Here is a 23,638-nt window from a genome sequence, read left to right on the forward strand (position 1 = left end):
ACATGTTGGTAAGTTGAGCATCAGAAAGTAGCATGGGACCTGAACCCTGAACCCTGACCTTTGACCTGGAATTGGGTGAGAGAGCATTATTGGTACCGCAGTACGTCATGTTACAAACGTCTCTGATGGGATTGAGTTATGTATGTTACATGCAGTATGTTAGACACAAAAATCAGCACTGGACCTGACCCCTAATCTTTAACCTGTGCCCTCTGACTGGTGGTGACAGCGGGTTGGGTTGGTGTCTCTGATGATACAGGGTTCAGTATGTTACGTGCAGTCTGTAGAGTAAGACACAGAAACCACAGACCATGCAGACCCCCAACAGGGGCTGTGGCTTACTTGGTTGAGAACGTCTTGCTTCTGTTTGACAGTGGGGAGGGGGGGGGGAAGGGAGAGAAGAAGACATGGGGTTACATCATAGCGGGGGAGTAAGAAGGAGACATGGGGTTACATCATAGTGGGGGGGTAAGAAAGAGACATGGGGTTACATCATAGTGGGGGGGGGTAAGAAGGAGACATGGCGTTACATCATAGTGGGGGGGTAAGAAGGAAACATGGGGTTACATCATAGTAGGGGGGGGGGGGGGTAAGAAGGAGACATGGGGTTACATAATAGTGGGGGGGGGGTTAGAAGGAGACATGGGGTTACATCATAATGGGGGGGGGGGGGGTAAGGAGACATGGGGTTATATCATAGTGGGGGGGTAAGAAGGAGATATGGGGTTACATCATAATGGGGGGGTAAGAAGGAGACATGGGTTTATATCATAGTGGGGGGGTTAGAAGGAGACATGGGGTTACATCATAGTGGGGGGGTTAGAAGGAGACATGGGGTTACATCATAGTGGGGGGGGGTAAGAAGGAGACATGTGGTTACATCATAGTGGGGGGGTAAGAAGGAGACATGGGGTTACATCATAGTGGGGGGGGGTAAGAAGGAGACATGGGGTTATATCATAGTGGGGGGGTAAGAAGGAGATATGGGGTTACATCATAGTGGGGGGGTAAGAAGGAGACATGGGTTTACATCATAGTGGGGGGGTTAGAAGGAGACATGGGGTTACATCATAGTGGGGGGGTTAGAAGGAGACATGGGGTTACATCATAGTGGGGGGGGGGTAAGAAGGAGACATGGGGTTACATCATAGTGGGGGGGTAAGAAGGAGACATGGGGTTACATCATAGTGGGGGGGGGGGGTGAGAAGGAGACATGGGGTTATATCATAGTGGGGGGGTAAGAAGGAGATATGGGGTTACATCATAGTGGGGGGGTAAGAAGGAGACATGGGGTTACATCATAGTGGGGGGGGGGGGGTAAGAAGGAGACATGGCGTTACATCATAGTGGGGGGGTAAGAAGGAGACATGGCGTTACATCATAGTGGGGGGGGGGGTAAGAAGGAGACATGGCGTTACATCATAGTGGGGGGGGGGGTAAGAAGGAGACATGGCGTTATATCATAGTGGGGGGGGGGTAAGAAGGAGACATGGCGTTACATCATAGTGGGGGGGGGGGTAAGAAGGAGACATGGCGTTATATCATAGTGGGGGGGGGGGTAAGAAGGAGACATGGCGTTACATCATAGTGGGGGGGTAAGAAGGAGACATGGGGTTACATCATAGTGGGGGGGGGGGGGTAAGAAGGAGACATGGGGTTATATCATAGTGGGGGGGTAAGAAGGAGATATGGGGTTACATCATAGTGGGGGGGTAAGAAGGAGACATGGGTTTACATCATAGTGGGGGGGTTAGAAGGAGACATGGGGTTACATCATAGTGGGGGGGTAAGAAGGAGACATGGGGTTACATCATAGTGGGGGGGTAAGAAGGAGACATGGGGTTACATCATAGTGGGGGGGTAAGAAGGAGACATGGGGTTACATCATAATGGGGGGGGGGGTAAGGAGACATGGGGTTACATCATAGTGGGGGGGTAAGAAGGAGACATGGGGTTACATAACAGTGGGGGGGGTAAGGAGACATGGGGTTACATCATAGTGGGGGGTAAGCAGGAGACATGGGGTTACATAATAGTGGGGGGGTAAGGAGACATGGGGTTACATCATAGTGGGGGGGGGGGGGTAAGGAGACATGGGGTTATATCATAGTGGGGGGGGTAAGAAGGAGACATGGGGTTACATCATAGTGGGGGGGGGGGGGGGTAAGAAGGAGACATGGGGTTACATCATAGTGGGGGGGCATAAGAAGGAGACATGGGGTTACATAATAGTGGGGGGGGGGGGGTTAGAAGGAGACATGGGGTTACATCATAATGGGGGGGGGGGTAAGAAGGAGACATGGCGTTACATCATAGTGGGGGGGTAAGAAGGAGACATGGGGTTATATCATAGTGGGGGGGTAAGAAGGAGACATGGAGTTACATCATAGTGGGGGGGGTAAGAAGGAGACATGGGGTTACATCATAGTGGGGGGGTAAGAAGGAGACATGGGGTTACATCATAGTGGGGGGGGGGTAAGTAGGAGACATGGCGTTACATCATAGTGGGGGGGTAAGAAGGAGACATGGGGTTACATCATAGTGGGGGGGGGGGGTAAGAAGGAGACATGGGGTTATATCATAGTGGGGGGTAAGAAGGAGATATGGGGTTACATCATAGTGGGGGGGTAAGAAGGAGACATGGGGTTACATAATAGTGGGGGGGGGGGGTAAGAAGGAGACATGGGTTTACATCATAGTGGGGGGGTTAGAAGGAGACATGGGGTTACATCATAATGGGGGGGTAAGAAAGAGACATGGGGTTACATCATAGTGGGGGGGTAAGAAGGAGACATGGGGTTACATCACAGTGGGGGGGTAAGAAGAAGACATGGGGTTACATCATAATGGGGGGGGGGGGGTAAGGAGACATGGGGTTACATCATAGTGGGGGGGTAAGAAGGAGACATGGGGTTACATCATAGTGGGGGGGGTAAGGAGACATGGGGTTATATCATAGTGGGGGGGGGGGGGGTAAGAAGGAGACATGGGGTTACATCATAGTGGGGGGGTAAGAAGGAGACATGGGGTTACATCATAATGGGGGGGGGGTAAGGAGACATGGCGTTACATCATAGTGGGGGGGTAAGAAGGAGACATGGGGTTACATAATAGTGGGGGGGGGGTAAGAAGGAGACATGGGGTTATATCATAGTGGGGGGGTAAGAAGGAGATATGGGTTTACATCATAGTGGGGGGGTTAGTAGGAGACATGGGGTTACATCACAGTGGGGGGGTTAGAAGGAGACATGGGGTTACATCATAGTGGGGGGGTTAGGAGACATGGGGTTATATCATAGTGGGGGGGGGTAAGAAGGAGACATGGGGTTACATCATAGTGGGGGGGTAAGAAGGAGACATGGGGTTACATCATAGTGCGGGGGGGGGGGGTAAGGAGACATGGGGTTACATCATAGTGGGGGGGTAAGAAGGAGACATGGGGTTACATAATAGTGGGGGGGTAAGGAGACATGGGGTTACATCATAGTGGGGGGGTTAGAAGGAGACATGGGGTTACATCATAGTGGAGGGGGTAAGGAGACATGGGGTTATATCATAGTGGGGGGGGGTAAGAAGGAGACATGGGGTTACATCATAGTGGGGGGGTAAGAAGGAGACATGGGGTTACATCACAGTGGGGGGGGGGTAAGAAGGAGACATGCGGTTACATAATAGTGGGGGGGGGGGTTAGAAGGAGACATGGGGTTACATCATAATGGGGGGGGGTAAGGAGACATGGCGTTACATCATAGTGGGGGGGTAAGAAGGAGACATGGGGTTACATCATAATGGGGGGGGGGGGTAAGAAGGAGACATGGGGTTATATCATAGTGGGGGGGTAAGAAGGAGATATGGGGTTACATCATAGTGGGGGGGTAAGAAGGAGACATGGGTTTACATCATAGTTGGGGGGTTAGTAGGAGACATGGGGTTACATCATAGTGGGTGGGTAAGAAGGAGACATGGGGTTACATCATAGTGGGGGGGTAAGAAGGAGACATGGGGTTACATCATAGTGGGGGGGTAAGAAGGAGACATGGGGTTACATCATAATGGGGTTATATCATAGTGGGGGGGGGGTAAGAAGGAGACATGGGGTTATATCATAGTGGGGGGGGGGGTAAGAAGGAGTAAGAAGAAGACATGGGGTTACATAAGGAGACATGGGGTTATATCATAGTGGGGGGGGGGGTAAGAAGGAGACATGGGGTTATATCATAGTGGGGGGGGGTAAGAAGGAGACATGGGGTTACATCATAGTGGGGGGGTAAGAAGGAGACATGGGGTTACATCATAGTGCGGGGGGGGGGGGGTAAGGAGACATGGGGTTACATCATAGTGGGGGGGTAAGAAGGAGACATGGGGTTACATAATAGTGGGGGGGTAAGGAGACATGGGGTTACATCATAGTGGGGGGGTTAGAAGGAGACATGGGGTTACATCATAGTGGAGGGGGTAAGGAGACATGGGGTTATATCATAGTGGGGGGGGGGTAAGAAGGAGACATGGGGTTACATCATAGTGGGGGGGTAAGAAGGAGACATGGGGTTACATCACAGTGGGGCGGGGGGTAAGAAGGAGACATGCGGTTACATAATAGTGGGGGGGGGTTTAGAAGGAGACATGGGGTTACATCATAATGGGGGGGGGGGTAAGGAGACATGGCGTTACATCATAGTGGGGGGGTAAGAAGGAGACATGGGGTTACATCATAATGGGGGGGGGGTAAGAAGGAGACATGGGGTTATATCATAGTGGGGGGGTAAGAAGGAGATATGGGGTTACATCATAGTGGGGGGGTAAGAAGGAGACATGGGTTTACATCATAGTTGGGGGGTTAGTAGGAGACATGGGGTTACATCATAGTGGGTGGGTAAGAAGGAGACATGGGGTTACATCATAGTGGGGGGGTAAGAAGGAGACATGGGGTTACATCATAGTGGGGGGGTAAGAAGGAGACATGGGGTTACATCATAATGGGGGGGGGGTAAGGAGACATGGGGTTATATCATAGTGGGGGGGGTAAGAAGGAGACATGGGGTTACATCATAGTGGGGGGGGGTAAGGAGACATGGGGTTACATCATAGTGGGGGGTAAGCAGGAGACATGGGGTTACATAATAGTGGGGGGGTAAGGAGACATGGGGTTACATCATAGTGGGGGGGGTAAGGAGACATGGGGTTATATCATAGTGGGGGGGGGGGGGTAAGAAGGAGACATGGGGTTACATCATAGTGGGGGGGGGTACGAAGGAGACATGGGGTTACATCATAGTGGGGGGGGGGGGTAAAAAGGAGACATGGGGTTACATAATAGTGGGGGGGGGGGGGTTAGAAGGAGACATGGGGTTACATCATAGTGGGGGGGGTAAGAAGGAGACATGGCGTTACATCATAGTGGGGGGGTAAGAAGGAGATATGGGGTTACATCATAGTGGGGGGGGGGTAAGACAGAGACATGGGGTTATATCATAGTGGGGGGTAAGAAGGAGATATGGGGTTACAACATAGTGGGGGGGTAAGAAGGAGACATGGGTTTACATCATAATGGGGGGGTTAGAAGGAGACATGGGGTTACATCATATTGGGGGGGTAAGAAGGAGACATGGGGTTACATCATAGTGGGGGGGTAAGAAGGAGACATGGGGTTACATCATAGTGGGGGGGTAAGAAGGAGACATGGGGTTACATCATAGTGGGGGGGTAAGAAGGAGACATGGGGTTACATAATAGTGGGGGGGGTAAGAAGGAGACATGGGGTTACATCATAGTGGGGGGGTTAGAAGGAGACATGGGGTTACATCATAGTGGGGGGGGTTAGGAGACATGGGGTTATATCATAGTGGGGGGGGGTAAGAATGAGACATGGGGTTACATCATAGTGGGGGGGGGGTAAGAAGGAGACATGGCGTTACATCATAGTGGGGGGGTAAGAAGGAGACATGGGGTTACATCATAATGGGGGGGGGATAAGGAGACATGGGGTTATATCATAGTGGGGGGGGGTAAGAAGGAGACATGGGGTTACATCATAGTGGGGGGGGGGGGGGGGTAAGAAGGAGACATGGGGTTACATCATAGTGGGGGGTAAGAAGGAGACATGGGGTTACATCATAGTGGGGGGGTAAGAAGGAGACATGGGTTTACATCATAGTGGGGGGGGGGTTAGATGGAGACATGGGGTTACATCATAATGGGGGGGGGGTAAGGAGACATGGGGTTATATCATAGTGGGGGGGTAAGAAGGAGACATGGGGTTACATCATAGTGGGGGGGGGGGGTAGGAAGGAGACATGGGGTTATATCATAGTGGGGGGGTAAGAATGAGATATGGGGTTACATCATAGTGGGGGGGTAAGAAGGAGACATGGGTTTACATCATAGTGGGGGGGTTAGTAGGAGACATGGGGTTACATCACAGTGGGGGGTTTAGAAGGAGACATGGGGTTACATCATAGTGGGGGGGTTAGGAGACATGGGTTTACATCATAATGGGGGGGTTAGAAGGAGACATGGGGTTACATCATATTGGGGGGGTAAGAAGGAGACATGGGGTTACATCATAGTGGGGGGGTAAGAAGGAGACATGGGTTTACATCATAATGGGGGGGTTAGAAGGAGACATGGGGTTACATCATATTGGGGGGGTAAGAAGGAGACATGGGGTTACATCATAGTGGGGGGGTAAGAAGGAGACATGGGGTTACATCATAGTGGGGGGGTAAGAAGGAGACATGGGGTTACATCATAGTGGGGGGGTAAGAAGGAGACATGGGGTTACATAATAGTGGGGGGGGTAAGAAGGAGACATGGGGTTACATCATAGTGGGGGGGTTAGAAGGAGAGATGGGGTTACATCATAGTGGGGGGGGTTAGGAGACATGGGGTTATATCATAGTGGGGGGGGGTAAGAATGAGACATGGGGTTACATCATAGTGGGGGGGGGGTAAGAAGGAGACATGGCGTTACATCATAGTGGGGGGGTAAGAAGGAGACATGGGGTTACATCATAATGGGGGGGGGATAAGGAGACATGGGGTTATATCATAGTGGGGGGGGGTAAGAAGGAGACATGGGGTTACATCATAGTGGGGGGGGGGGGGGGTAAGAAGGAGACATGGGGTTACATCATAGTGGGGGGTAAGAAGGAGACATGGGGTTACATCATAGTGGGGGGGTAAGAAGGAGACATGGGTTTACATCATAGTGGGGGGGGGGTTAGATGGAGACATGGGGTTACATCATAATGGGGGGGGGGTAAGGAGACATGGGGTTATATCATAGTGGGGGGGTAAGAAGGAGACATGGGGTTACATCATAGTGGGGGGGGGGGGTAGGAAGGAGACATGGGGTTATATCATAGTGGGGGGGTAAGAATGAGATATGGGGTTACATCATAGTGGGGGGGTAAGAAGGAGACATGGGTTTACATCATAGTGGGGGGGTTAGTAGGAGACATGGGGTTACATCACAGTGGGGGGTTTAGAAGGAGACATGGGGTTACATCATAGTGGGGGGGTTAGGAGACATGGGGTTATATCATAGTGGGGGGGTAAGAAGGAGACATGGGTTACATCATAATGGGGGGGGGGGGGTAAGGAGACATGGGGTTACATCACAGTGGGGGGGTAAGAAGAAGACATGGGGTTACATCATAATGGGGGGGGGGGGGTAAGGAGACATGGGGTTACATCATAGTGGGGGGGTAAGAAGGAGACATGGGGTTACATCATAGTGGGGGGGGTAAGGAGACATGGGGTTATATCATAGTGGGGGGGGGGGGGGTAAGAAGGAGACATGGGGTTACATCATAGTGGGGGGGTAAGAAGGAGACATGGGGTTACATCATAATGGGGGGGGGGTAAGGAGACATGGCGTTACATCATAGTGGGGGGGTAAGAAGGAGACATGGGGTTACATAATAGTGGGGGGGGGGTAAGAAGGAGACATGGGGTTATATCATAGTGGGGGGGTAAGAAGGAGATATGGGTTTACATCATAGTGGGGGGGTTAGTAGGAGACATGGGGTTACATCACAGTGGGGGGGTTAGAAGGAGACATGGGGTTACATCATAGTGGGGGGGTTAGGAGACATGGGGTTATATCATAGTGGGGGGGGGTAAGAAGGAGACATGGGGTTACATCATAGTGGGGGGGTAAGAAGGAGACATGGGGTTACATCATAGTGCGGGGGGGGGGGGGGGTAAGGAGACATGGGGTTACATCATAGTGGGGGGGTAAGAAGGAGACATGGGGTTACATAATAGTGGGGGGGTAAGGAGACATGGGGTTACATCATAGTGGGGGGGTTAGAAGGAGACATGGGGTTACATCATAGTGGAGGGGGTAAGGAGACATGGGGTTATATCATAGTGGGGGGGGGTAAGAAGGAGACATGGGGTTACATCATAGTGGGGGGGTAAGAAGGAGACATGGGGTTACATCACAGTGGGGGGGGGGTAAGAAGGAGACATGCGGTTACATAATAGTGGGGGGGGGGGTTAGAAGGAGACATGGGGTTACATCATAATGGGGGGGGGTAAGGAGACATGGCGTTACATCATAGTGGGGGGGTAAGAAGGAGACATGGGGTTACATCATAATGGGGGGGGGGGGGTAAGAAGGAGACATGGGGTTATATCATAGTGGGGGGGTAAGAAGGAGATATGGGGTTACATCATAGTGGGGGGGTAAGAAGGAGACATGGGTTTACATCATAGTTGGGGGGTTAGTAGGAGACATGGGGTTACATCATAGTGGGTGGGTAAGAAGGAGACATGGGGTTACATCATAGTGGGGGGGTAAGAAGGAGACATGGGGTTACATCATAGTGGGGGGGTAAGAAGGAGACATGGGGTTACATCATAATGGGGTTATATCATAGTGGGGGGGGGGTAAGAAGGAGACATGGGGTTATATCATAGTGGGGGGGGGGGTAAGAAGGAGTAAGAAGAAGACATGGGGTTACATAAGGAGACATGGGGTTATATCATAGTGGGGGGGGGGGTAAGAAGGAGACATGGGGTTATATCATAGTGGGGGGGGGGTAAGAAGGAGACATGGGGTTACATCATAGTGGGGGGGTAAGAAGGAGACATGGGGTTACATCATAGTGCGGGGGGGGGGGGGTAAGGAGACATGGGGTTACATCATAGTGGGGGGGTAAGAAGGAGACATGGGGTTACATAATAGTGGGGGGGTAAGGAGACATGGGGTTACATCATAGTGGGGGGGTTAGAAGGAGACATGGGGTTACATCATAGTGGAGGGGGTAAGGAGACATGGGGTTATATCATAGTGGGGGGGGGGTAAGAAGGAGACATGGGGTTACATCATAGTGGGGGGGTAAGAAGGAGACATGGGGTTACATCACAGTGGGGGGGGGGGGTAAGAAGGAGACATGCGGTTACATAATAGTGGGGGGGGGTTTAGAAGGAGACATGGGGTTACATCATAATGGGGGGGGGGGTAAGGAGACATGGCGTTACATCATAGTGGGGGGGTAAGAAGGAGACATGGGGTTACATCATAATGGGGGGGGGGTAAGAAGGAGACATGGGGTTATATCATAGTGGGGGGGTAAGAAGGAGATATGGGGTTACATCATAGTGGGGGGGTAAGAAGGAGACATGGGTTTACATCATAGTTGGGGGGTTAGTAGGAGACATGGGGTTACATCATAGTGGGTGGGTAAGAAGGAGACATGGGGTTACATCATAGTGGGGGGGTAAGAAGGAGACATGGGGTTACATCATAGTGGGGGGGTAAGAAGGAGACATGGGGTTACATCATAATGGGGGGGGGGTAAGGAGACATGGGGTTATATCATAGTGGGGGGGGTAAGAAGGAGACATGGGGTTACATCATAGTGGGGGGGGGTAAGGAGACATGGGGTTACATCATAGTGGGGGGTAAGCAGGAGACATGGGGTTACATAATAGTGGGGGGGTAAGGAGACATGGGGTTACATCATAGTGGGGGGGGTAAGGAGACATGGGGTTATATCATAGTGGGGGGGGGGGGGGTAAGAAGGAGACATGGGGTTACATCATAGTGGGGGGGGGTACGAAGGAGACATGGGGTTACATCATAGTGGGGGGGGGGGGTAAAAAGGAGACATGGGGTTACATAATAGTGGGGGGGGGGGGGTTAGAAGGAGACATGGGGTTACATCATAGTGGGGGGGGTAAGAAGGAGACATGGCGTTACATCATAGTGGGGGGGTAAGAAGGAGATATGGGGTTACATCATAGTGGGGGGGGGGTAAGACAGAGACATGGGGTTATATCATAGTGGGGGGTAAGAAGGAGATATGGGGTTACAACATAGTGGGGGGGTAAGAAGGAGACATGGGTTTACATCATAATGGGGGGGTTAGAAGGAGACATGGGGTTACATCATATTGGGGGGGTAAGAAGGAGACATGGGGTTACATCATAGTGGGGGGGTAAGAAGGAGACATGGGGTTACATCATAGTGGGGGGGTAAGAAGGAGACATGGGGTTACATCATAGTGGGGGGGTAAGAAGGAGACATGGGGTTACATAATAGTGGGGGGGGTAAGAAGGAGACATGGGGTTACATCATAGTGGGGGGGTTAGAAGGAGACATGGGGTTACATCATAGTGGGGGGGGTTAGGAGACATGGGGTTATATCATAGTGGGGGGGGGTAAGAATGAGACATGGGGTTACATCATAGTGGGGGGGGGGTAAGAAGGAGACATGGCGTTACATCATAGTGGGGGGGTAAGAAGGAGACATGGGGTTACATCATAATGGGGGGGGGATAAGGAGACATGGGGTTATATCATAGTGGGGGGGGGTAAGAAGGAGACATGGGGTTACATCATAGTGGGGGGGGGGGGGGGTAAGAAGGAGACATGGGGTTACATCATAGTGGGGGGTAAGAAGGAGACATGGGGTTACATCATAGTGGGGGGGTAAGAAGGAGACATGGGTTTACATCATAGTGGGGGGGGGGTTAGATGGAGACATGGGGTTACATCATAATGGGGGGGGGGTAAGGAGACATGGGGTTATATCATAGTGGGGGGGTAAGAAGGAGACATGGGGTTACATCATAGTGGGGGGGGGGGGGTAGGAAGGAGACATGGGGTTATATCATAGTGGGGGGTAAGAATGAGATATGGGGTTACATCATAGTGGGGGGGTAAGAAGGAGACATGGGTTTACATCATAGTGGGGGGGTTAGTAGGAGACATGGGGTTACATCACAGTGGGGGGTTTAGAAGGAGACATGGGGTTACATCATAGTGGGGGGGTTAGGAGACATGGGGTTATATCATAGTGGGGGGGTAAGAAGGAGACATGGGTTACATCATAGTGGGGGGGTAAGAAGGAGACATGGGGTTACATCATAGTGGGGGGGTAAGAAGGAGACATGGGGTTACATCATAGTGGGGGGGTAAGAAGGAGACATGGGGTTACATCATAGTGGGGGGGGGGGGGGTAAGAAGGAGACATGGGGTTACATAATAGTGGGGGGGTAAGAAGGAGACATGGGGTTACATCATAGTGGGGGGGGGGGGGTAAGAAGGAGACATGGGGTTACATCATAGTGGAGGGGGGGGTAAGAAAGAGACATGGGGTTACACCATAGTGGGGGGGTAAGAAGGAGACATGGGGTTACATCATAGTGGGGGGGGGGGGCGTAAGAAGGAGACATGGTGTTACATCATAGTGGGGGGGTAAGAAGGAGACATGGGTTTACATCATAGTGGGGGGGTTAGAAGGAGACATGGGGTTACATCATAGTGGGGGGGTAAGAAGGAGACATGGGGTTACATCATAGTGGGGGGGTAAGAAGGAGACATGGGGTTACATCATAGTGGGGGGGTAAGAAGGAGACATGGGGTTACATCATAGTGGGGGGGGGTAAGAAGGAGACATGGGGTTACATCATAGTGGGGGGCGGGGGGGTAAGAAAGAGACATGGGGTTACATCATAGTGGGGGGGTAAGAAGGAGACATGGGGTTACATCATAGTGGGGGGGTTAGAAGGAGACATGGGGTTACATCATAGTGGAGGGGGTAAGGAGACATGGGGTTATATCATAGTGGGGGGGGGGGTAAGAAGGAGACATGGGGTTACATCATAGTGGGGGGGTAAGAAGGAGACATGGGGTTACATCACAGTGGGGGGGGGGGGTAAGAAGGAGACATGCGGTTACATCATAGTGGGGGGGTAAGAAGGAGACATGGGGTTACATCATAGTGGGGGGTAAGAAGGAGACATGGGGTTACATCATAATGGGGGGGGGGTAAGGAGACATGGGGTTATATCATAGTGGGGGGGGGTAAGAAGGAGACATGGGGTTACATCATAGTGGGGGGGGGTAAGGAGACATGGGGTTACATCATAGTGGGGGGTAAGCAGGAGACATGGGGTTACATAATAGTGGGGGGGTAAGGAGACATGGGGTTACATCATAGTGGGGGGGGTAAGGAGACATGGGGTTATATCATAGTGGGGGGGGGGGGTAAGAAGGAGACATGGGGTTACATCATAGTGGGGGGGGGGTACGAAGGAGACATGGGGTTACATCATAGTGGGGGGGGGGGGTAAGAAGGAGACATGGGGTTACATAATAGTGGGGGGGGGGGGGTTAGAAGGAGACATGGGGTTACATCATAGTGGGGGGGGTAAGAAGGAGACATGGCGTTACATCATAGTGGGGGGGTAAGAAGGAGATATGGGGTTACATCATAGTGGGGGGGGGGGTAAGACAGAGACATGGGGTTATATCATAGTGGGGGGGTAAGAAGGAGATATGGGGTTACAACATAGTGGGGGGGTAAGAAGGAGACATGGGTTTACATCATAATGGGGGGGTTAGAAGGAGACATGGGGTTACATCATAGTGGGGGGGTAAGAAGGAGACATGGGGTTACATCATAGTGGGGGGGTAAGAAGGAGACATGGGGTTACATCATAGTGGGGGGGTAAGAAGGAGACATGGGGTTACATCATAGTGGAGGGGTAAGAAGGAGACATGGGGTTACATAATAGTGGGGGGGGGGTTAAGAAGGAGACATGGGGTTACATCATAGTGGGGGGGTTAGAAGGAGACATGGGGTTACATCATAGTGGGGGGGGTTAGGAGACATGGGGTTATATCATAGTGGGGGGGGGTAAGAATGAGACATGGGGTTACATCATAGTGGGGGGGGGGTAAGAAGGGGACATGGGGTTACATCATAGTGGGGGGGGGTGTAAGAAGGAAACATGGGGTTACATAATAGTGGGGGGGGTAAGAAGGAGACATGGCGTTACATCATAGTGGGGGGGTAAGAAGGAGACATGGGGTTACATCATAATGGGGGGAGATAAGGAGACATGGGGTTATATCATAGTGGGGGGGGGGTAAGAAGGAGACATGGGGTTACATCATAGTGGGGGGGGGGGGGTAAGAAGGAGACATGGGGTTACATCATAGTGGGGGGTAAGAAGGAGACATGGGGTTACATCATAGTGGGGGGGTAAGAAGGAGACATGGGTTTACATCATAGTGGGGGGGGGGGTTAGATGGAGACATGGGGTTACATCATAATGGGGGGGGGGTAAGGAGACATGGGGTTATATCATAGTGGGGGGGTAAGAAGGAGACATGGGGTTACATCATAGTGGGGGGGGGGGGTAAGAAGGAGACATGGGGTTATATCATAGTGGGGGGGTAAGAATGAGATATGGGGTTACATCATAGTGGGGGGGTAAGAAGGAGACATGGGTTTACATCATAGTGGGGGGGTTAGTAGGAGACATGGGGTTACATCACAGTGGGGGGTTTAGAAGGAGACATGGGGTTACATCATAGTGGGGGGGTTAGGAGACATGGGGTTATATCATAGTGGGGGGGTAAGAAGGAGACATGGGTTACATCATAGTGGGGGGGTAAGAAGGAGACATGGGGTTACATCATAGTGGGGGGGTAAGAAGGAGACATGGGGTTACATCATAGTGGGGGGGTAAGAAGGAGACATGGGGTTACATCATAGTGGGGGGGGGGGTAAGAAGGAGACATGGGGTTACATAATAGTGGGGGGGTAAGAAGGAGACATGGGGTTACATCATAGTGGGGGGGGGGGGTAAGAAGGAGACATGGGGTTACATCATAGTGGGGGGGGGTAAGAAAGAGACATGGGGTTACATCATAGTGGGGGGGTAAGAAGGAGACATGGGGTTACATCATAGTGGGGGGGGGGGGGCGTAAGAAGGAGACATGGTGTTACATCATAGTGGGGGGGTAAGAAGGAGACATGGGTTTACATCATAGTGGGGGGGTTAGAAGGAGACATGGGGTTACATCATAGTGGGGGGGTAAGAAGGAGACATGGGGTTACATCATAGTGGGGGGGTAAGAAGGAGACATGGGGTTACATCATAGTGGGGGGGTAAGAAGGAGACATGGGGTTACATCATAGTGGGGGGGGGTAAGAAGGAGACATGGGGTTACATCATAGTGGGGGGCGGGGGGGTAAGAAAGAGACATGGGGTTACATCATAGTGGGGGGGTAAGAAGGAGACATGGGGTTACATTATAGTGGGGGGGGGGGCGTAAGAAGGAGACATGGTGTTACATCATAGTGGGGGGGTAAGAAGGAGACATGGGGTTACATCATAGTGGGGGGGTAAGAAGGAGACATGGGGTTACATCATAGTGGTGGGTGTAAGGAGACACGGGGTTACATCATAGTGGGGGGGGGGGGTAAGGAGACACGGAGTTATATCATAGTGGGGGGGGGTAAGGAGGCATGGAGTTACATCATAGTGGGGGGGGGGTAAGGAGACATGGGGTTACTTCATAGTGGGGGGGTAAGGAGACATGGGGTTACTTCATAGTGGGGGGGTAAGGCGACATGGGGTTACATCATAGTGGGGGGGGGGTAAGGAGACATGGGGTTACTTCATAGTGGGGGGGTAAGGAGACATGGGGTTACATCATAGTGGGGGGGGGGGGGTAAGGAGACATGGGGTTGGCAGCAGTAGTAAGCGGCAGCAGTGGTTAGGGTTAATCAGGCGTGATGTCATAACATTCTTACTGCCCGAGACTCTTTTGAAAGCTAGTCCTCTTTCTCTCAACACCCACACATGTACTTAAACATCCAATCTCTGAACTTTTTACTGACAATATCTGTGTGCCACAGTTCACACCAAATATGTATGAAACTAATTAACTTGTATGCGCTATGTATTAGTCATTCAAAACACAAACGTTTTGGAACATAAAGCATTAATTCAGGTTACCTAGCAACCCTTTCTATCAGTTTCTATCAGTCTACTACCCATCTTAATAGCAACTCTCTATTCAGTTCAGTGTCTTACTGGTCCTCCCTGGGCTCTGTGCCGTGGATCTAACACTGAGAGAGATAGAGAGAGAGGGAGAGACAGACAGACAGACAGAGACAGACAGACAGAGGCAGAGAGAGAGAGAGAGAGAGAGAGAGAGAGAGAGAGAGCAGTGGGCTGGCAGGCCAGACCTGCGGAACCATCATTCATATCACTCCTCCTCTCTTCTCCTTATTTGGTGAAGCTACCAAAAGATTCACTTAATTTACTTTACAGCAGATTTTGAGAAAAATGCACACTTTCCAAAAACAAATCCCAAAAAACAAATAAGAGTCGTAAGGTCATGTCGTGAGAAAGACATGCTTGTCTGCAATAAGAGCACCCACAAGGATTTGATAGGCATTTCTGGAATGTCTCCATCAAGCTGTCTACATCTCCCTGCTAGCAGTGATGGCCTTGACAAATCAATCAAATTCATTGTGGAACCCATGCCAACACAACAAGAGGGTAAAAAAAAAGTGTACACGCTAGCGAGGCGTGTCATCATACTCACCATTTGGATATATTTATGGTTAAAATTGGACAGCTGTGAATGCATGTCTGGCACATGCAGTCATGACAGAGAGAGGTTATGTTGGGGGTAAAAGGTCAGGATGAGGGTAAAGGTTATGATTGGGGTGAAAGTTCAGGTTGAGGGGGAGAGGCCTTACTACCTGAGCCAATAAAGCCATGAGAAAGATTTTTGTTTAAATTGCATCAAAAAACTTCACTATATCTATTACAGAAAACCTCTCACCAGAGCACAGGGCAAACCACCACACTCCACCACGTCAGCACAGCAAACCCTGGCCCCCAACCCTGCCTGTATTATCAATACATATTAAACCCTGGCCCCCAACCCTGCCTGTATTATCAATACATATTAAACCCTGGCCCCCAACCCTGCCTGTGTTATCAATACATATTAAACCCTGACTCCCAACCCTGCCTGTATTATCAATACATATTAAACCCTGGCCCCCAACCCTGCCTGTGTTATCAATACATATTAAACCCTGGCTCCCAACCCTGCCTGTATTATCAATACATATTAAACCCTGGCCCCCAACCCTGCCTGTGTTATCAATACATATTAAACCCTGACTCCCAACCCTGCCTGTATTATCAATACATATTAAACCCTGGCCCCCAACCCTGCCTGTGTTATCAATACATATTAAACCCTGACTCCCAACCCTGCCTGTATTATCAATACATATTAAACCCTGGCTCCCAACCCTGCCTGTGTTATCAATACATATTAAACCCTGGCCCCCAACCCTGCCTGTGTTATCAATACATATTAAACCCTGGCCCCCAACCCTGCCTGTATTATCAATACATATTAAACCCTGGCTCCCAACCCTGCCTGTATTATCAATACATATTAAACCCTGACTCCCAACCCTGCCTGTAGTATCAATACATATTAAACCCTGACTCCCAACCCTGCCTGTAGTATCAATACATATTAAACCCTGACTCCCAACCCTGCCTGTATTATCAATACATATTAAACCCTGACTCCCAACCCTGCCTGTAGTATCAATACATATTAAACCCTGACTCCCAACCCTGCCTGTATTATCAATGCATATTAAACCCTGGCTCCCAACCCTGCCTGTAGTATCAATACATATTAAACCCTGACTCCCAACCCTGCCTGTATTATCAATACATATTAAACCCTGGCTCCCAACCCTGCCTGTATTATCAATACATATTAAACCCTGGCTCCCAACCCTGCCTGTAGTATCAATACATATTAAACCCTGACTCCCAACCCTGCCTGTATTATCAATACATATTAAACCCTGACTCCCAACCCTGCCTGTATTATCAATACATATTAAACCCTGACTCCCAACCCTGCCTGTATTATCAATACATATTAAACCCTGGCTCCCAACCCTGCCTGTATTATCAATACATATTAAACCCTGACTCCCAACCCTGCCTGTATTATCAATACATATTAAACCCTGACTCCCAACCCTGTCTGTGTTCTCAATACATGTTCAACCCTGGCTCCCAACCCTGCCTGTAGTATCAATACATATTAAACCCTGACTCCCAACCCTGCCTGTATTATCAATGCATATTAAACCCTGGCTCCCAACCCTGCCTGTAGTATCAATACATATTAAACCCTGACTCCCAACCCTGCCTGTAGTATCAATACATATTAAACCCTGACTCCCAACCCTGCCTGTATTATCAATACATATTAAACCCTGACTCCCAACCCTGCCTGTATTATCAATGCATATTAAACCCTGGCTCCCAACCCTGCCTGTATTATCAATACATATTAAACCCTGACTCCCAACCCTGCCTGTATTATCAATACATATTAAACCCTGACTCCCAACCCTGCCTGTATTATCAATACATATTAAACCCTGGCTCCCAACCCTGCCTGTATTATCAATACATATTAAACCCTGACTCCCAACCCTGCCTGTATTATCAATACATATTAAACCCTGACTCCCAACCCTGTCTGTGTTCTCAATACATGTTCAACCCTGGCTCCCAACCCTGCCTGTAGTATCAATACATATTAAACCCTGACTCCCAACCCTGCCTGTATTATCAATACATATTAAACCCTGACTCCCAACCCTGTCTGTGTTCTCAATACATGTTCAACCCTGGCTCCCAACCCTGTCTGTGTTCTCAAGATGTATTAAAGGAACATTAGTTCTTGTCACTCCTGGGGTCCTCGGTCACTAAAGTGACATACATCCTCAGGGATGACAGTCTCACAGCAAGATGAGCTCAACTGAATGACACAGTCATAAATTATACTCCATCTGATTGATGTTCCCTCCGTCAGTGCCTCCCGTGGAAAGTGTGTGTGTGTGTGTGTGGAAACACCTCCACCCTTTAATTTACAGTCCCCTGTCCGCCTTATCGCTCATCTGTCATGAAGAAATACAGTCGGAGGCGGTCGGAGGCGGGGGGAGGCAACTCCACTGATGGTTTGTCACCGGCGTTCAAGGCAGCTTCCAGAACAGGCAAGGATTGATGAGTCACCAAGAGAACGACTAATGGATTACACGAGCACAAGAGTTACCTCGCTCCTTGCCACACAATGCAGAGAATACCGGCAGCCCTTCGCCTGCCCTCGCTGGGTCTGGTGATCACACCACAGGCCATATGATGTCTGAGTGCGACTGGGGCTCTGATGGCGCCATCCAGCCGCTGTGAGGCTGTTACTCATGTCACGATGCTGGAGTTATTAGAAGGAAAGGGGGCAGGAGATTAGAAATGAGTAGGGTTAGGGACAGGGGAAGTGGAGTGGTGACCCATCCAGACAGACCATAATAGAATGACAGCGCCGCCTATCCTCGTTACCATGATGACGTAACGCGTGGAGGCTAAAGGGCATCAGAGGCATGTTGATTGTGAGAGCAAGGGAGGGAGGAAGTGTTTCTCACCTCATTACACTCTAAATGGAGGGGATGACTAAGCGTTTCAGTGATGGAGCTAAGGACTGAGTCATGGGATAGCCAGGGTCTTAATAACATAACTAATCTATTGATCTCCCTCAGGAAGGGTAGGGGAGGAATAAAATAGGGGAGGAGAGAAAAAATAGGGGAGGAGAGGAGAACTGGGGTGAGAGGAGAGGAGGGATAAGGAGGAGGGGAGAGGAGAACTGGGGTGAGAGGAGAGGAGGGACAAGGAGGAGGGGAGAGGAGAGGAGAACTGGGGTGAGAGGAGAGGAAGGATAAGGAGGAGGGGAGAGGAGAGGAGAACTGGGGTGAGAGGAAAGGAGGGACAAGGAGGAGGGGAGAGGAGAACTGGGGTGAGAGGAGAGGAGGGACAAGGAGGAGAGGAGAGGAGAACTGGGGTGAGAGGAGAGGAGGGACAAGGAGGAGGGGAGAGGAGAGGTATAAGGGAGGAAAGGGGTGAGGCAGAGACATACTGTACCTGCTCAGGATTGTACTTGGAGAGGACTCCTTCACCGTGAAACTCCCCCAGAACATCCTTCAGCTTCTTGGTGGAATCTGAGAAAGAGAGAGAGTGAGTGGCAGAATACCTGACCACTGTGACTGACCCAAAGTTAGGGAAAACTTTGACTCTGTACATATTCAGTGAGCATAGCCTTGCTATTGAGAAAGATTACTGTAGGCAGACCTGGCTCTCAAGAGAAAACAGGCTATGTGCACCCTGACCACAAAATGAGGTGGAAACTGAGCTGCACTTCCTAACCTCCTGTCAAATGTATGACCATATTAGAGACACATATTTCCCTCAGATTACACAGATCCCCAAAGAATTAAAAAACAACCCGATTTTGATAAACTCCCATATCTAATGGGTGAAATACCACAGTGTGCCATCACAGCAGCAATATTTGTGACCTGTTGCCACAAGAAAACGTCAACCAGTGAAGAACAAACACCATTGTAAATACAACCCATATTTATGTTTATTTACTTTCCCCTTTGTACTTTAACCATTTGCACATTGTTACATTGTATATATACATATTATGTACATAATATACATAATATACAATATACATAATATTATTTTGGAACTTCTGGGAGTTTTTTATTTATTTTACCTTTATTTAACCAGGAAGGCCAGTTGAGAACAAGTTCTCATTTACAACTGCAACCTGGCCCAGATAAAGCAAAGCAGTGCGACAAAAACAACGACACAGAGTTACACATGAGATAAACAAAGGTACAGTCAATAACACAATAGAATAAAAAAAATCTGTATACAGTGTGTGCAAATTAATTAAGGAGGTAAGGCAATAAATAGGCCATAGTGGCAAAGTAATTACAATTTACACTGGAGTGATATATGTGCAGATGAGGATGTGCAAGTAGAAATACTGGTGTGAAAAGAGCAGAAAAACAAAAACAAATATGGGGATGAGGTAGGTTGGATGGGCTATTTACAGATGGGCTGCTTACAGCTGCAGCGATCGGTAAGCTGCTCTGAGAGCTGATGCTTAAAGTTAGTGAGGGAGATATAAGTCTCCAACTTCAGTGATTTTTGGAATTCGTTCCTGTCATTGGCTGCAGAGAACTGTAAGGAAAGGCGGCCAAAGTAGATTTAGACTTTGGGGATGAAATATACAGTGCCTTGCGAAAGTATTCGGCCCCCTTGAACTTTGCGACCTTTTGCACGCCCAATTTTTCAGTTTTTGATTTGTTAAAAAAGTTTGAAATATCCAATAAATGTCGTTCCACTTCATGATTGTGTCCCACTTGTTGATTCTTCACAAAAAAATACAGTTTTATATCTTTATGTTTGAAGCCTGAAATGTGGCAAAAGGTCGCAAAGTTCAAGGGGGCCGAATACTTTCGCAAGGCACTGTACCTGCTGAGGCGCGTGCTATGGGTGGATATTGCTATGGTGACCAGTGAGCTAAGATAAGGTGGAGCTATACCTAGCAAAGCCTTGTAGATTACCTGGAGCCAGTGAGTTTGGCGACTAATATATAGCGAGGACCAGCCAACAAGAGCATACAGGTCGCAGTGGTGGGTAGTATTGTCATGCCCTGACCTTAGTTATCTTTGTTTTCTTTATTATTTTGGTTAGGTCAGGGTGTGACAAGGGTGATATATGTGTTTTTGCCCTGTCTAGGGTTTTTGTATGTTTATGGTGGTTTCCAGTCTAGGTGTTTTTATGTCTATGGTTGCCTAGATTGGTTCTCAATCAGAGGCAGCTGTTTATCGTTGTCTCTGATTGGGGACCATATTTAGGTAGCCATATGCCTGGGATAGTTTGTGGGTTATTGTCTATGTGTAGTTGCATGTTAGCACTCGGTCTATATAGCGGCACGGTTTTTGGTTTTCTTCTTTATTAAAAGAAGAATGTATTCATATCACGCTGCGCCTTGGTCTCATCAATACAATGAACGTGACAAGTATATGGGGCTTTGGTGACAATACAGATGGCACTGTGATAGACTGCATCCAATTTGCTGAGTAGAGTGTTGGAGGCTAATTTGTAAATGGCATCGCCGAAATCAAGGATTGGTAGGATAGTCAGTTTTACGAGGGTATGTTTGGTAGCATGAGTGAAGGAGGCTTGGTTGCGAAATAGGAAGCCGATTCTAGATTTAACTTTGGATTGGAGATGCTTAATGTGAGTCTGGAAGGAGAGTTTACAGTCTAGCCAGACACCTAGGTATTTGTAGTTGTCAACATATTCTAAGTCAGAACTGTCCAGAGTAGTGATGCTAGTCGGGCGGGCGGGTGCGGGCAGCGAGAATTGAACCCTGTGGCACCCCCATAGCGACTGCCAGAGGTCCGGATAACAGGCCCTCCGACTTGACACACTGAACTCTATCTGAGAAGTAGTTAGTGTAGCAGGCGAGTGTAATGTTTACTGTTAATTTTTATTGTTTATTTCACTTTTGTGTAATATCTACTTAACTTGCTTTGGCAATGTTAACATGTGTTTCCCATGCCAATAAAGCGCCTTGAATTGAAATTGAGTGACGGGAGAGGTTATACAGTGCATGACAAATATATGCACGTCATACTGTGTAAGAATTTAAGACTACTTTACATGTGCAACACTTGAAAATATTGTAATACGTACCATAGGGTAGAAGACTGTCAGACACTGTATCCACCATAAACCTATGTTTGCCGGCCGATGACATAAGAAAGCCATGAGGCCAATGTAGATTTAGGAAGTGTGACTTCCCAGAATGACTCTAGCTTCTGTCTGAGACTCTGAGGGTAGAAAACTATTTATCAAGGAGCGTATACAATCTGGCATTGTAATTGTCCAATTAAATCCATTAGTTTAGTAGTTTTGGCACCAGGCGTATCATTGGGTGGGGGAAATGCTGCTGGATATGCTGATTGTCTTTTGGGCCCTAGCTGTATCTGAGAAGATCATCAGGGTAGATCATGAGGCGCAAATCTAATAGAGGTAAAAATGAGTTTAGCTAATTAATTAAACAAATAGACCAATTAAGCCAGGAAAGTTGTTAGGAATGCAATAGTGAATCATCTCTGTGGAGATGGTTTGGATGCCCACTCTCTTTTCTCTCTTTAATACAACAAATCTTACAGCACACAGAATTATCTCAGACTCCGAGTTGGGTTAGACCATAGAAATGTAATTAGATATGGTATATCTTAATAGGTTGGATAATCACCCCCCTCTCTCTCCTCTCTTTGGTAGAACAACCCCTATAGCATACTGAATCATCTCTGGAGTTGAATATAGAGTTAGATTATATCTTGTCATGACTGTCCTGATCAGGTCAAGTTACAGGAGACCACAACCCTACAGATTATCTCTCAACCCCAACAGAGGAGGAGAGATCTAGGGGTCTGAAGATGTGGGGGATTTATGACCCCTCACGCCCCTGGTAAATCTCAGGCCACAGACAGTCCTTTGTCCTGTTACTATGGAGAACCAGCCTCAGAACATTAAACATGAAATAAAGGGACTTTGGAACAAGGGTTTCCGTCAGCCACAATGGTGGTCATGACGATAGATGAAATATGAAAATGTATATCATTTTTGTTTTGTTATTAAAGGTTAATAGATGACGTTATTACGAAAACATTGTAACGTGAAGAGTTTTCCTAGTATATGTTTGATGTTTATACATTATACGATGTGTGGAAAATGTCCAAATCAAAGGGAATGTTTTGGTAAAGATTAAATGTTAAGTTGTCTAAAATTGGATTTGAGTGAAATCTAGACCTTGCCCTCATTAACTTGGTACGCCCAGAGAATTGCCCTGAAGGCAGTTACGCCCACTTCTGACCCAAGGGTATAAAACTTGTGAGAAAAGAATTCACAGACAAGACTACGTGACCCAAGCTGCAGCCAAGGTCTAAAAAGTCAATGAACCCAAAACGCAACGCAAGTTAGAAGACAAATAAATATTTTTCTACCTAAGCTACGTATGAGTAGCTGTGTCTAAGCGGGTGAATTCAAGTTGAACCACCTAGCCTCCATCTCCCATCGAATCGTGGCATCTACAGTTTCATTCCAACGCTGTGAGCTCTGAGCTACAGAGTTGTCTGTCCTCAGAAGACCCCTTCCAGAGCAAGGGTGAGGGAACAGACTCCCAAGCCAAAAGGACACTGACATTGGGAGGACGATCAGAGAGGTGCGCCGGAGTAGTGCGTCATCGAGAAGCCTGAACGGTCCCCTGAACGTTCTGCGCAGAGAATCCTCTGAGATCTTCCTCATGTAATTACATCATTATATTCTGACCCATAAGAGCGGCAGTTTGGGGCAAGGCTAGGGTTAGAATAGCATAGCTGACAAATTCACCCAAATGTATATT

The 23,638-nt window shown here is 49.0% G+C and overlaps 1 protein-coding gene across 2 annotated transcripts in view; it reads right to left on the minus strand.

Moving 5' to 3' along the window:
* Positions 1-23,638, minus strand: part of LOC110502101 (diacylglycerol kinase beta) — a 147,053-nt gene that overhangs the window by 98,815 nt on the left and 24,600 nt on the right. Inside the window, exons 3-4 of one of the 2 annotated variants that reach the window (XM_036959239.1) lie at positions 19,285-19,361; positions 343-363 (exon numbers count right to left, since the gene is read on the minus strand). In XM_036959239.1, the coding sequence (XP_036815134.1) occupies positions 343-363; positions 19,285-19,361 (98 nt within the window). The remainder of the gene's footprint in view (positions 1-342; positions 364-19,284; positions 19,362-23,638) is intronic. The other variant, XM_036959240.1, reaches the window with a different exon arrangement.

Source organism: Oncorhynchus mykiss, chromosome 22, assembly GCF_013265735.2.
Source record: "Oncorhynchus mykiss isolate Arlee chromosome 22, USDA_OmykA_1.1, whole genome shotgun sequence".
NCBI classification, from domain to species: Eukaryota; Metazoa; Chordata; class Actinopteri; order Salmoniformes; family Salmonidae; genus Oncorhynchus; species Oncorhynchus mykiss.